The 15060-nt window shown below is 42.6% G+C and overlaps 1 protein-coding gene across 1 annotated transcript in view; it reads left to right on the top strand.

Moving 5' to 3' along the window:
• The window catches only part of EVA1C (eva-1 homolog C (C. elegans)), a 132219-nt gene that overhangs the window by 79653 nt on the left and 37506 nt on the right, over window positions 1-15060 (top strand). Inside the window, exon 4 of the mRNA XM_006886799.1 lies at window positions 7096-7248. Within this exon, the coding sequence (XP_006886861.1) occupies window positions 7096-7248 (153 nt within the window). The remainder of the gene's footprint in view (window positions 1-7095; window positions 7249-15060) is intronic.

Raw genomic sequence — 15060 nt, 5'->3', positions numbered from 1 at the left:
GGCTGCAGAGTGGAATCTGAGGTTTTACAGACGGGGGCTGTGTTAATCTGGGTTAGTTTTACGGTCATCCAGGGCTAGCTTTAAGAAATGGGCTTAAATAAGCCAAAAGATTTGTGGTTAAAAATAAATGCATTTCATGTTTCTTATAAACTCTTCTATGTTTTAAAAATTCTGATAACAAAAGGAAAATGCCAGTTTTGGTTTTATTTGGTTTTTCTTAAAAGTACCAGTTTGCTGAGGTAAGGCTTGGCTTCTGCCCTGCCATCCACCTGCCCTCCTGTTTGGCTAGCTCTATCTCTGGATGCATTCTTAACATTTTTCAGTGTAGAAAGGGTGCTTTAGCTCTGAGGTTTGCCTACCTGTGCCCTCATTTCTCTATCAAAGAGCATCATTAATTCTGTTATTTTGAAGTCGGACAAAACTCAGCATGGATAGGGACTCAGCGTCTACTCACAAATAGCAATGAACAGCTGATCCCAGTGCAGCTATAACTCATCAAAAAGAATCAAACTCCCCATGTTCGGCTCAGACTTGGTGCCCTTTTTATTTAGAGACAGAAAACAAACTTTTGTTGGCTCTCAGTGTTACACTACAATCCCAGTGAGTATAAAGTGTGTTGTCAACAATTTGCTTGGTCAGCACTTGAATTTTCCCTCTTATAAATTATATTAAGATAATGGAGAGCAGGGAGACTAGGGAGCATTTGTAATCCAGTCTCTGTTCTGCTCCTTTCATTGATTCTGAAGGTCCCATCATCATGGATTGAAGTACAGTCTCATATCTGAGACTGGCAATAGTTGCACATTGTGATTCATGTAATTGGTTTTATTGAATTGCTATTGTTGCTGTTATGTGCCATTGAGTCACTTGTGACTCACAGCAATCCTGAGTACAAAAGCCCTAAAACTTCCTCTATTCTGTGCCAATCTTATTGTCTCTGACACACCGACCCCCCATTAACTCAGTCACTGAACCAATCCATCTCATCGAGGGTCTTCCTCTCCTGCGCTGTGCCTCCACCCTCTGAAGCATGATGTTCCTCTCCAAGGACTGGTCCCACCTTCCAACATGTCCAAAGTATGTCAGACAAAGCTTCAAAATCTTTGTCTCCAAGGAGCAGCCTGGTCTCGCCCTCTTTAAGACAAACATATTTGTTCTCCTAACAGTCCATAGTATATGCAATACTCTTCTCCAGCACCACAGCTCAAAGGTATCAATTATTCTTCTATCATCTCTAGTCATTGTCCAGTTTTCTGATGCATTGCAAATAATTGCAAAGACTGTGGCCTGGATCAGGTGTACATTAGTCTGACATCGTTGTTCTTCAGTACTCTGCAGAGGTCTCTGACAGCAGACTTTCCCAATGTTATTTGTCTTTTAATTTACTGGCTGCTGGTACCAAGAGTGCTGATTATGGAGCCAAACAAACTAAGATTGGTAAAAGAGATTGTTAACAATCTCGATCTCTTCACCATCTATCATAATACTGCCAATCAGCCTATTGATGAGAATCTTTGTTTTCTTTATGCTGGCATTATTGAATTGTTGTTGTTGTTGTGTACCACCGAGTCAGAACCTACCTATAGTAGACCCTCTGGTGGGTTTTCAGAGGCAGTTACTTGTACAGGAGGAGATTGCCCGTCCTTGTAGAACTCTAGAAGTGGTAATCCACAGTATGAACAGTCTTCTAAGCATCATGAAAATCCTACAATCAGGAGAGAACAAAATAGATGAATGGAATAATCTAAGAATCAAATCCCTAAGCACATCAAAAAGTTCTCCACAGCAAGAAGCTGAACTGCAATCCCAGAGGTACATGGTTCGAATCCACCAGATGCTCTGCTGGAGAAGGAGGGGCAATCTCCTCCTGTACCAGTCAGATCTGGTTTGATGGTACACACACAAAAAATAATTAAAAAAAAATAAATTTAAAATAAAAGTTCTCCAGCAGGGTAAAAAGGAAAGCCACAGACTGGGAAAAAATATCTGATAAAGACATATCTGATAAGGGACTCATATCTAAAATTTATAGGATACTCCGACACCTTAACAAGAAAAATATAAACAACCTAATTGCAAAATTGGCACAGGATATAAATAGACACTTCACCTAAGAACACATTAAGATGACAAACACATGAAGAAATGTTCAGAATCTCTAGCTCTAAGAGAGATTCTAAGAGAGAGCATATCAAAACAGCTATGCGATATCATATCACTCCAGCAACAATAGCAAAGTTCAACAGAGCAGCAAACAACAAATGTTGGAGAGGTTGCGAAGAGATTAAAACGTGTATTCACTGCTAGTGGGAGTGTAAAATGGTGCAACCACTATGGAATGTGGTATGATGCTTTCTCAGAAAGTTGAAATACCATTTGGCCCAGCAATTCCACTATTGGTAATATATACCCTAAAGAAACCAGAACTGTCATCAAAAGAGATCATGTTTATTGCTGTGTTATTCACAATTACAGAGAGATGGAAGCAACCCCAAGTGCACATAAACAAACAAATGGATAGGAAAACTATGGTGTATTCATACAATGGAATACTATGCAGCACTGAAAAACAATAAATTTGTTACACAACATGGGTGACCCTGGAGGACATTAAACTAAGTGAAATAGCTCAGTCACAAAAGGACAAATACTACATACTTTATAACCACTGTTATAAAGCAGTACTGACATGGGAAGTTGGGAGGAGAATAGGAAAAGAGTAGATGAAGGAAAGAACTGTTTAAAAAGCTTTTTATTAAAAAAAATTACAAAATAATGGGATTTTTTTCTTTCTCCATATGTTGTACTTTGATATTTTTGAAACTTTTAAGTCTTTTTTACTTTTCGTTTTTAAAATGGCTGGTTGATAACTTCTTGGCTTTTTGGCTAAGATCAAGGATAAGTTGGTGGTTGAGAGTCACCCAATTGACTTCCTAACTGACCTTGTTATCATTAGTTGCTGTTACTCAGAGTGACCTCATGCATAACAGTAGAAAACACTGCCTGGTCCTGTGCCATGCCCATCCTCAGCTGCAGAGTGGATCATTATCTATGGGGTTTTCATCACGTGCTTTTTGGATAGAGATCTCCAGGACTTTATTCCTAGTTCACCTTAGTTTGGAAGCTCTGCCAAAACCTGCTCTGCATCACAGCAGCATAAAAGCTTCTGGGAGACAAGCAATTGCTGTGTGTGAAGTGTATTTAAGGGGGACTGAACCTGGAAGTTCTACATGAAAGGCAAGAATTCTACCCTGGAGCCACCAATGCCCCAAGACCAACTAGTGAGTTTTCAAGTCACACTTAGAAAAACACTGCTTTGAGGTGTGTCAGGGGCTTATATCCCCATTCCAGGAAAGAAAAATGGAAGGAAAATATGAGGGAATGAAAGACATATAGTGGTTGGTGGGCTAGTTCATCTTCCCTACCTGCAGACTCTTCCCACCCCGTCCCAGGCAGCCCAGGCCCCTTCTTTACTGTCGCTCCCAGTACTTGTTTGGCTGAAAGATGTGCCTGTTTGCTTAGCGGCTACCACAGCAGAGCAGGGAGGATCAAGGCAGAAGGTGTTTGATTGGGGCTAGGGGTTCACACATTCTTTCATGGCTTTCTTTTCAAAAGACTGAGTGAGCCTGGTACACATGCAAAGCAATGGTCGTGAGCTGCTTTATGTTGTTTGGTTTTTATTTTGAAAAGTTTCAGATAAATGACTGACTAGAGTTGGACAATGACTAGGGAGGATAGGAGGAGAATTGATGCCTTTGTACTGTGGTGCTGGAGAAGAGTATTGAGTATACCATGGACTGCTAAGAAGATGAACAGGTTCATCCTGGAGAGGGTGTAATTGGGCTGCTCCTTGGAGGCAAGGATTCTGAAGCTTCGTCTGACATACTTTGAACATGTTGCAAAAAGGGACCAATCCTTGGAGAAGGATGTCATGCTCGGGAGGGTGGAGGGACAGTGCAGGAGAGGAAGATCCTCTATGAGATGGATTGATTCAGTGACTGGGGTAATCGGGGTGGTTGTGTAGGAGACAGTGAGGTTGGCACAGGACAGAGCAGAGTTTAGGGCTGTTGTACATAGGGTCGCTATGAGTCACAGGCGACCTCGATGGCATATAACAACAACAACAGAAGATATGGCACTTAAGATAAAAGTTAGCATCCAGAATATGTAAATTATTCCTATAAACAACTTTAAAAAATCCACAGTGTTCAGGGGGCTGTTCTGAAGATGAACGGTATTAATACATTGAAAGTTCTTAAAACAGTGCTCTGTAAGTTGCTGTTGTCAGCTGTGACCGAGCCAGCCCCTCTGTTCATGGTGTCCCATGTACACTAGAATAAAATCCTTATAGGGCATTCACTGGCTGATTTTCAAAAACAGACTGCCCAGTCTGCCTTAGCCTGGAAGCTTCACTGAAATCTTTTTGGCGATGACAGAAGGGTAGTGGCTGTGCATGAGGCACAAGGGTTGGTAACTAAACCTGAAACACCTCAGTGGAAGGGGATTTCTACCACCCAGTCACACCAGATCCCTTGATAATTTTATTGCTGTTATTCAGTGACAGAATCAGTAGGCTCGTGGAGACCCACTGCAGAACTGCCCTGCAGGATTTTCTAGACTATAACCTTTAAAAGTCATGCAGTTAAAATCCTCCAGTTTCTCTGAGGAAGAAAGATGGACATTCCTCTGGTGCCATTTACTGCCTTTGAAAGCCTGCTGGAGGGTTAGCTATGAGATAGTTCCACCCTGACAACATAAAACACCATCTTTATGGGAGCAAACAACCAGGTTTATCTCCTATGGCGTGGTTAGATAAGATTGAATGGCAAACCTTTCTGTTTGCAAGCATGAAATTACTGTGCCTCAAAGCTTCCTCACCAGATGTAGTCCAAGTGCTCCTTAGAAGCAAGATTTCATCTCATCACCTCCGTATTTACTCAGTCTGTATGCTGAGCAAATTATCTGAGAAGCTGGACTCTGTGAAGAGGAATGTGGCATCAGGATCAGAGGGAGACTCTTCAATAACCTGCATTATGCAGATGACACAACCTTACTTGCTGAAAGTGAGGAGGACTTGAAGCACTTGTTGCAGAACATAAAAAATACAGCCTTTCAATATGGATTTCATCTCAATGTCAAGAAAACAGATTCATACCACTGGATTGATAGGCAATATCATGATGGATGGAGAAAAGGTTAAAATTTTCAACAACTTCATCTTCTTTGGCTCCACAATTAACACCTTGGTACCAGCAGTCAGGAAATTGGGGGGAGCATTTCACTGGGAAAGTCTGCAGTTAGGGACCTCTCAATGTTATTGAGGAGTAATGATGTCTATTTGAGGACTCAGATGCATCTGATTCAGGCCATAGTCTTTCCAATCACTTGCTATACATCTGAGAGCTGGATAAGGAATAGGAATGATAGAAGAAGAATTGATGGCTTTGAGCAGTGGTGTTGGAGAAGAACACTGAACATCCCATGGATGGCCAAGAGAACAAATAAATAACTACATCTTGGAGAGGGTGCAGCCAGAGTGCTCTTTGGAGGTAAAGATGATGAGGCTTCATCTCACATACTTTGGGCATGTTGCTAGGAGGCGCTATTCCTTGGAGAAGGACATGATGCTGGGAAGGGTGGAGGGTTGGTGATGGAGAGGAAGACCTTCAACCAGGTGGATTGACACGGCGACTGCTGCAATGGGCCCTTGAGTGTCAGGAAGTGTGAGGATGGCGCAGGACAGGACTGGGTTCAGATTTGTTGTTCAGTGTTGCTATGAGTTATATTCAACTAGACTGGATGGAACGTAACAATAACAATAGCAACAATGTGTCAGAGTGGACTCTACAGCATCTAACATTACTATTTATAAAATATCTTTCAATACTTCAAGATGCTGTATGTATAATACAGAATACAATGTTTATAATAGCATATGCTTAATAATTTATATACAATTTGCATTGCATATAATTGACTCATTTTAAGTGTACAATTCAGTGATGTTTTAGTAAATTTCACTATCATACTTTCATATCCATAGTCAGTTTTAAGACATTTCTGTTTTTTCAAAAGTTCCCTTCCATCCATCTATAGTCATCTCTGTTCCTCCCAAAGCCCTAAGCAACTACTAATCTTCTTTCTGCTGATTTTCCATTTCTATGTCCTACAAATGGATTGTAAAACACATGATTTTTTTATGTCTGGTGTGTTAACTATTATTACTTTTAAAAAATAATTTTTTATTAGGCATGTTATTAATTCTTTTTAGATATATTCTTTATTTTAAACAATACATCCTGGTGGTTTAATTTTTTTTTTAGAGTGCATTTATAATGCCGATTCTCTCACATCACAAAGAAAAATTTAACTTTGGTAAGCAGATTAAACAGTGAGTAAATAAACCATTTCCTAAATGCTCTGGAATTTAGGTCCTAGGCTCACATTGTCCTGGCCTAGAATGCACCACTGACCTGTGACTTGCTAGTTCCTGGTTTTGCCAAATTTGGGCATGCTTTTGTTACTGCTTCTCTCTCTGTCTCTCTGTCTCTCTCTCTCTCACCTGGTGTTTACTCTTTTCCCAGAAAAAGAAATTTATTTGCTTTTATACCATATTTCCCTTTAAAAATGTACAAAAAAGAAAGCCAGAAAGTTGCTAGAGTCTTGTGGTGAAGTGTACCTGGGTTCTGTTTGGGAAGGTAATGTTCTTATTAGACAATTACTCACCTTTAATTGTGTGGATTCCCAGACAAAGGGCCATAATCCAGTATTTGAGAAAAAATTTCCTTCAGTTAAGGAATATATGACCACAGGTAGGGAGAGAGAAACTTGCCAGGTCACTCAGAGAACCTCCCGCAGGATTGGCCTCCTTCTATCCTGGCATGTCCTCTCTGCCCTGTGAAGAGTCAGCTAACCACCCCCTCCTGCAGAGGGCGCTGCGTGCCAGGGTCAGCAACATCAGGGCCAGCAGGACAGGACCTCATCTCTCTTCTCAGGGTGCATCCCCAGGAGGAGGAGCAACCAAAATTTAGGAGGCTGCACCCAGTTTCTACCAAGGGAAACTGATGGTACCACCACCTTTTCTTTTTGCTTCAGATGAATTAAAAAACAAAACCGTATGTGAAGACCAGGAGCTGAAACTGCACTGTCATGAATCCAAGTTTCTCAACATTTATTCAGCGACATACGGCAGGAAGATGCAGGAGAAGGACGTCTGCTCCTCTGATGCGCGCCATCTCTTCCCTTTTGGTATGTGTTTCCAGAAAGATGGACGATTTCCTCCTGTGTGATTTACAGCCTCTAAACCCCCACCCCCGCCCTGGAGGGTCAGCTATGACTCTGTTTTGACTGGACAGTAGGGAGTGGATGAATGAGTGAGTGAGTGAAAACTGGGCTGCTGGACCAGGATTCTGGCTTTTCCAACGACCAGGAGCCATTCTGGATGGAGTAACAAAAAAGTCAAAGGTGGGTGAGAGAGAGTTAAGGGTGGGGAGGGACCCTTTCACGAGCCAGGTGCCCTCATTTGAGGTTCTACAATTTTCATCATTCCACCAGGAGCCACAAACCAAACCCCATTATCCTTCAGTGGAGTCTGACCAGTGTCTTACAAAATAGATCTGCTTTAGAGAATTTTCTTGGCTGTCATCTTTATGGAGGTAGATGTCTGACCCTTTGGTTATTTGAAAAGCCAGAATCACCTGCCTTTGGGTTAGCTATTGTTTAGTTGCCATCATGTCGCTTCTGACACATGGCGACCTCGTGTATAGAACTTATTCTGTTAATTCTGTCCATTTTCCAGGTCTATGAGCTTTCAGAAGCAGACCTGTCTACTGAGGTGTCTCTTGTGGTTTTGAGTCTCCCACCCTTTGACTAGTTAACCATCTGTGCCATCCAGGGCTGTGTACCATCCATACCAAGCACTTAGGGAATGCCTACTGTATGCCAGGCCCTGTATTAGGCATGGGGATGTCATTAGTCATCAAAACAGTCTTTGTCCTCCCATAGCTGATGTCTTCTCCATGGTCAGGGAGGCACTGAGGAAACCATTAATAAGTGAGTCAGTGTGTATGTCAGAGTGAGGAGAGTTGATATGCTTGATTAAGGCTTCTCAGGATCTACCTCTAAACCAATCAGCTGGTGGAAAAGAAAAGCTCTGTGGACCACAGTGATCTAATCCTGCTGTGCATTGGGCACCACAAGTCAGGGCCACCATAACAGTAGGTAAGAGCTACATGCCTTCTCATGTCAGGTGCAGATTAATGCAAGGAGAAAAGGGAGTTAGGGAAAGCCAGGTGCATGGAGGGGAGGCGCTGTTTCATGGAGTGATGATTGTGCTGAGCCTGTAGGTACTTGGGGCAGAGGAGTATTTTGGTACCAAGGAGAATCTGTTCAAAATGTTAGCCATATGGTGGTGGTGAGGGGAGTGAGCATGGGGGAGAGGGGTGGGAAGGACTCAGGGTCTGGAGTTTGGAACTGAAAGACAATGGCTGAGAGACTGGCCTGATAACTCGCAGCCCCTCCAGGCCGAGGCTGTGAAAGAGCTTCATCTACACATCACAGAGAGAACAGGCCCTACTGTGGAGCAGCCAAAGGACCTGCGTGTTATTGAGCAAAACGTAAAAAGAGCTTCTTAATGTTTCTTTGCTGTAATATAGTCATGATCATGTGTCAAATGAAACATTAATTTAAAACAAACTTAACGCATAACTAGTATCTTGGGTCTGCATAAAACATGAGTGTAAAGTGTCTTAAAGAGTTTTATAAAGTTTCTAGAGACATGCAATCAGTAAGGTATACACTACTTATCACTTATCAGTTTTGTTTAGTGTCCGAAGACTAAATTGTTATTGGAAAATAGAGGAATTGTTTTGGTTTGTTTTCTATTTTCAGAACATCTATTTCTCACTCCAGCAACAATGGCAAACTTCAACAGGGCAGCAAACAACAAATGCTAATAAGGTTGTGGAGAGATTGGAACCCTTATTCACTGTGGGTGGGAGTGTAAAATGGTACAACCACTGTGGAAGACAGTGTGGTGCTTTCTCAAAAAGTTGGAAATAGAAATACCATTTGACCCAGCAATTGCACTACTCGGAATATACCCCAAAGAGACCAGAGCTGCCACCTATACAGATGTATACACACACATGTTTATTGCTGTGTTATTCATAATAGCAAAGAGATGGAAGAACATCTATTTTTTCTGTTGTTGTTTTTTTACAATTAGAAAATATGACCATAGAAATAATAGCTGCTAAGATGACGTAGTCCATAGGAAATTGCACAACTAAGTCAAAGTTTTGGCCTTTCTGGAGGTTGGAATCTACCGGCCATTCTGATTGGGGAAAGGTGGGCAATTTCCTCTCGTGGTTTGCAGCCTTGAAACTTCAATGGAGGGTCATCTACACATTGGTTCTGACTCAATGGCCATGAGTTTGAGTTTTGTTGTGGTTGTTTTCTTTTTTAAGACTGATGTTCTCATCACTGTGCTTGCTGTTGAGTGAATTCCATCTCTAAGCAACTCTGTGGGACAGAGGACTACCCTGTAAGATTTTCTAGGCTGTAATCTTAATGGATCCAGGGCACCAGGGCTTCTGCCCACTCTGAGTGACTTTTAACTTTTTGACTAGCATTACAATTCTTAACCATTGAACCACCTAAGAGAAAGAGTTATTTTATTACAATAACAACACACAACAGTTGGCTCATGTGATTGTAGAGGGGAGGAGGTGGCAAACCCTAAATCTGTGTGCCTTTGACAGGTTACAAATCTCGGTACTCATGTGTCTCCGAACCTATAGGTCAGGTTGCAGGAAGAGGAGCATGCAGGTCTGCTGAGCTCAGCAAAGGGACTGACCTGTTATTAAAGGAGTCTCACTGCCCTCAGACTTGTCTCTCTCAAAGCTCTACTTTCTAAGAAGTCCTTGGATGATACAAACAGCTAAAGCTGAAAGGCTGGAGATTTAAGTCTATCCAGAGATGCCTCAAAAGCAAGGCCTGGAGATTAACTTTAAAAAAAAAAAACACCAACTGTTGAAAACCCCATGGGATGCATTTCTGTGCCCTGGCGCACATAGGGTTACCGTGAGTCACAGTCAAGTTGGGAACACTCTTTTGTTTCCTAAAAGCCAGTCATCCTGGTTGGTTCCATCTGCGCTACTCCCATCCTCTCTGCCCATATTATCCAGGCTTCTTAGTTAGAGAAAAGATTCTTGGAGATTGAACAGTTTTCTGATCTTGTTACCGACTTTCCTGCCTTGTGCTACTGTCAACAGGGACTCCATTTCCTGATACCAGAGAGTGCTCCCCATTTCTCAGGCCCATGAACTCTCACTCACAAGCAAATGTTTCAGGAGGAAGTTCTTTGAAGCAGTAGAATTCAGTCTACAGAGCGAGTATATTCTGTGGACTAGGCTATGTGTCTTTAATAGTAGGTTTCATAATAATCATGTATCACCTCTAATCTGTTCTTTCCCTCATCTGTTTCAATACAATATACATAATTTATCCAGTTTTTTCTCAGTCTTACCCCAACCCTGATGTCAGTCCCATTCTACAACCGTGGATTGAATATTATGGTTAGCACAGGAGTCCAGAATTAAGGTTGCATAGAGAAGTGTACTCAGTGCGGGGGGTGCGGGGGATGGGGGAATTGTACACCAATGAAGGAATTTTTTTTTCTTTTTCTTTTCAAAGAGAGGAGTGAACTGGTGGGGAGGGGTGGGCAGGGTGAAAAGTGCAGCAATGAATGAATGAAAATCCAAAATCTCTGTAAATGTTTATAAAAATTAATAAAAATGAAAAAAAGAAGATAGCATAAAAAAATAGTAGGTTTCAAAGGAAACATAATCAGTCAAAGAAAATGATAACAGACATCATGGCCAAAGGACAGGTTCCCATAGAGAGTTGGAGAAATTCTCGAGTCAGCTAGCTGTTGTTAACACTATTAGCAACCCTGGTTGGCGTGGAGAAGGTCTTGTGCCTGGCCCTTGCTTAATTATTCGTGTTTAAAATGTGAGAGTGCTGGCAGGGACACATGGCAGAAACAACCTGCGGTCCTTCTCCCCTGTTCTCACCCTTCACAATCCAGTGCTTCCTCTCCCTGCCTGTGTGTGCTCACGGGATTGAGCTTTCCTCTGAATATTCTGCAATACTGCTGAAGCCCCAGGAACCTTCTTGCCCTGTGCTCTGGGGTGCGAAGAGGCTTGAAGGAGAAATCAAAGGACCTTTTAGTAGATGGGAACCTTTGAGTGGTAAAAAAAAACCCTAAGCCTCTAACTATTTATTAGCTAAAAGGTTGGAGTTTTGCTCTCGCCCTGAGGCACCTTGGAAGAAAGGCCTGGTGATCAGCTTACAGAGTCATAACCGGTGAAGACTGTATGGAGCAGTTCCACTCTGCACCCATGGGCTCGCCACACTACCCTCAGCCTCACACAGACTCTTTCACCAAGCTGTCCTCACCTCTTCTCACCTTTCAGATGAGCTCTAAAATGTAAACCCTTTTCTAAGGTCTACATAAGTGCTGGGGAGCTCTGTGTGCACAACAGATAAGGATTTGGCTGCTAGCTAACAGGTTGGCTGTTCTAGCCCACCTAGTGGCTCCACTCTGTGAAAGACAATGTGATCTGCTTCTATAAAGAAGCAGGGATGATCATGGGGTGTTCTGTGCTGACATACAAGCTCATTGTGTGTCAGAACCCACTCCATGAGCTGAGTACTGAGAAATCACTCACTCTCCGGTCCAGGCATATTGCACTGCCAATGTAAAGGTATGTAGTTCAAATCCACCAGTGGCTCTTTGGGAGAAAGATGGACAGTTTCCTCCCATGTGATTAACTGCCTCTGAAAACCCACTGGAGGGTTAGCTATGGATCAGTTTCTACTCAATAGTACACAACAACAACAATAAACTTCATTACTATCCATTTGGTTCCTATTCATAGTGATTGACAAGTTGCTGTAAATGAATTGCAACAAGACTGTTCATCTTTTTCCCAGGGAAGCACTGGTGGAATCAGACTGCCCAAAGACACTATATATAGTAAAGTTTAACCTGCACTTGGTCTGTATCTCTCTTGTCTTTCCCCCACATCTGAATAACCAGTTCATCTGTCTTTGCATCATGCTCTGATATCATCTACCTTGACAAGCACACTCCAGACCACTGGCCCCTGTGTTCCCTCCATAGGTCCCAGGGGCTCTATATCAAGGTGTTCCTCATCCACTCTCCACTTCTGCCCCCACACCCTGTCTCAGACAGTCCCGACATCTGAGCTTCCTTGGACGAGTCACCTGGCTGCTCCTCATCCCACGTCCTTCTCCTCCTTGACTCCTGTCTTCATCTCCCAACCGGTGGGATGTTACCAAGATTAAAGCACAGCGTCCCATTTCCCCTTGTGGTCAGAATAGAATGCCATCTCCCAGCCTGGCGCTCTGCCTCTGTGTCTCTCTCTACTCCTTTCCTCACTACTGGCCACAAGTGCCTTCTCTCCTCCCCTGAAACTCTCTAAACTTAATCTTGGCTTCTGCATGAACTTTGGCCTAGGCTGGCTCCATCATGTCACTCAGGCATCAGTTCAGATGTCAGTTCAGAGAGGTCACCCGAGCAACCTGATTGCCACATACGTCCCTGCAGCAGGCCTAGAACCATCTCCCTGCTGTTTGGTTTAGTACATAGCACAGAAGTAGTAGTTCACAGAGATAGTCCTTGATGTGTTTATGGTACGGTCTTGTGGGTAAGGAGTCATACTGCCAACCCAGAGGCAAACAGTTCAAATCCACCACCTGCTCTGTGGAAGAAAGATGGATAGTCTCCTCCCATGCCATTTACTGCCTCTGAAAACTTGCTGGAGGCCCAGCTGTGAGTCGGTTCCGGCTTGAGTTGTTACTCACTGAGTCAGCAGTAAGTATTTTTGAGTTGTCCAGGAGAAAGAGAGCTTTGGAGCATCTGACTCAAAAGTGTTCCTGCAGAATCCCCAGTGACTAGAAAAATACCAGATGCCTGAGTGCTGCACGTGGTGAATATAATCACTTGATACTTAGAAGGATGAAGGTTCAAGACCACTCAAAGATGCCTCAGAAGAAAGGCCTGGTGATATACTTTTGAAAAGCCAGTCCCCAAGAGTCCTAAGGAGTGCAGTTCACGTGGTGTTACTGTGAGTCAGAATCAGATCTGATAGCAGCTGTCTTGTTCTTTGAATTCAGAGCAGCTGGAGGTATGAGCCTTTGAGGAACCAACCAGAGTCCTCCACTCGGCTCCTGCAGAAGGATGCTTGCTGGCTAGGAATGTGGACTTGATGTTGTCCCTGCTGCCAATCTCTCATGAGATATCTGAATTTTTAATTTTTAAAATGTAAAATGTTTTCACCTTTAGAATGTTATGCATACCAGATAATGCAGCCTGCAGGTCACATCCAGATCACGGGCTATAGTTTGCTGTCTCAGCTCTACATAAGCAGGTGTGTACTTGCAGCGTGGGCACTGGCTTTGAGGAAGGGAGAAAGCTACTTATCCCTAACTCCTAAGCCTGAAGAGTTGCTGAAGGCCCAGTGGTCCCACCTTTAAAAGGGGGCTTGCTATGCAGTGACAGTGCTGGAGCATCAGATCTGAGAGATGGCATGAGTGATTCCTCTTGTGTATAAGCTGAGTCTAGCCAAATTAGTGTCAGAGTCCACAGAGTCTGATTGGGAACACACACAGCAAGACCAGCTGGGTTTCACTGCAGCTGTCCAATGTCAGCGTCATTTTGGCTTTTACAACCGTAGTATGGCTTTCACACTAGATGTTGAGGGACAGTATTGGCAATTCTTTCTAAAGAATTCTTTAACATATTGTTGTTAGTTGCCATAGGTCTTCAATGCATGGACCCTATATGCACAGTAGCATCCCTGTAGTTGGTTGTGGATCAGAGCTTGGATACTCATGGGATTTTTGCTGCTGATTTTGAGGTCGACAGGTTGATCACCAGGTCTTTCTTGCTAGTCCATACTAGTCTAGAAGCATATCATCATAACATACAAGCTTCTACTGACAGATGGGTTCTATTTCTACATATAGATTTTTTGTGTGTGTGTGTGTGTAAATATCAAGCTGAGAGAACAGAAGAACCAATTTAAGCCTCGAGTCACTATATTGAAAGGTGCTAGGTGCTATGGGCAATATAATGAATGACCCACAAAACATCAAAAGAAGATGGAGAGAATACAGAGTCTTTATTCAAAAAAGAACTGCCTGACACTGAAAAATTTCAAGAAGCACAATATGACCAGGAGCCAGTGGGAATGAAGGAGGAAGTTGAAGCTGCATTGAAGATAGAGACAAAAAATAAGGCCCCAGGAATCGATGTGATATCAGTTGACTTGTTTCAGTTAACAGTTGCAGCCCTGGATGCACTCACCAGTCTTTGCCAGGAAATTTGGAGGATGGCTATCTGGCCAATAGATTGGAAGAGGTCCATATTTGTTCCAATTCCCAAGAAAGGTGATCCAACTGAATGTGGAAACTAGCAAACAATATCATTAATATCACCTGCAAGCAAAATACTGCTGAAGATAATTTTAAAACAGCTAGAACAGTACATAGACAGGAAATTGCCAGGAGTTCAAGCAGGATTTAGAAGAGGCCATGGCACCAAGGATATCTTTGCTAAACGTAAAGAATACCAGAAGAATGTCTATTAATGCTTTATTGACTTTGCAAAGGCATTTGACTGTGTGGATAACAAATCTGGCTAACACTAAGAAGAATGGGAATCCCAGAGCATGATGAGGCTGTTGTGCTAATTTAAGTGCAAGGGAACACTACGTGATTTAAAATCACTACATGATTTAAAAGGAGTGACTAAGAGTTGTATTCACTCTCCATACCGATTCAATCTGTATGCTAAGGCAACTATTTGAAAAGCTGAACTCTATGAAGAAGAATGTGACATCAAGATAGGAAGAAAACTCATCAATAACCTGCATTATGTAGATGACACAACCTTGGCTGCTGAAAGTGAGGGGGATTTGAAGCACTTGTTCCAGAAGATCAAAGAATACTGCCTTTCATATTTGCATCTCA

This window comes from Elephantulus edwardii, unplaced genomic scaffold (genome assembly GCF_000299155.1).
Source record: "Elephantulus edwardii isolate Elephantulus edwardi_28Jun2011 unplaced genomic scaffold, EleEdw1.0 scaffold00051, whole genome shotgun sequence".
NCBI classification, from domain to species: Eukaryota; Metazoa; Chordata; class Mammalia; order Macroscelidea; family Macroscelididae; genus Elephantulus; species Elephantulus edwardii.
This window is presented reverse-complemented; position numbering and strand designations above follow the sequence as displayed.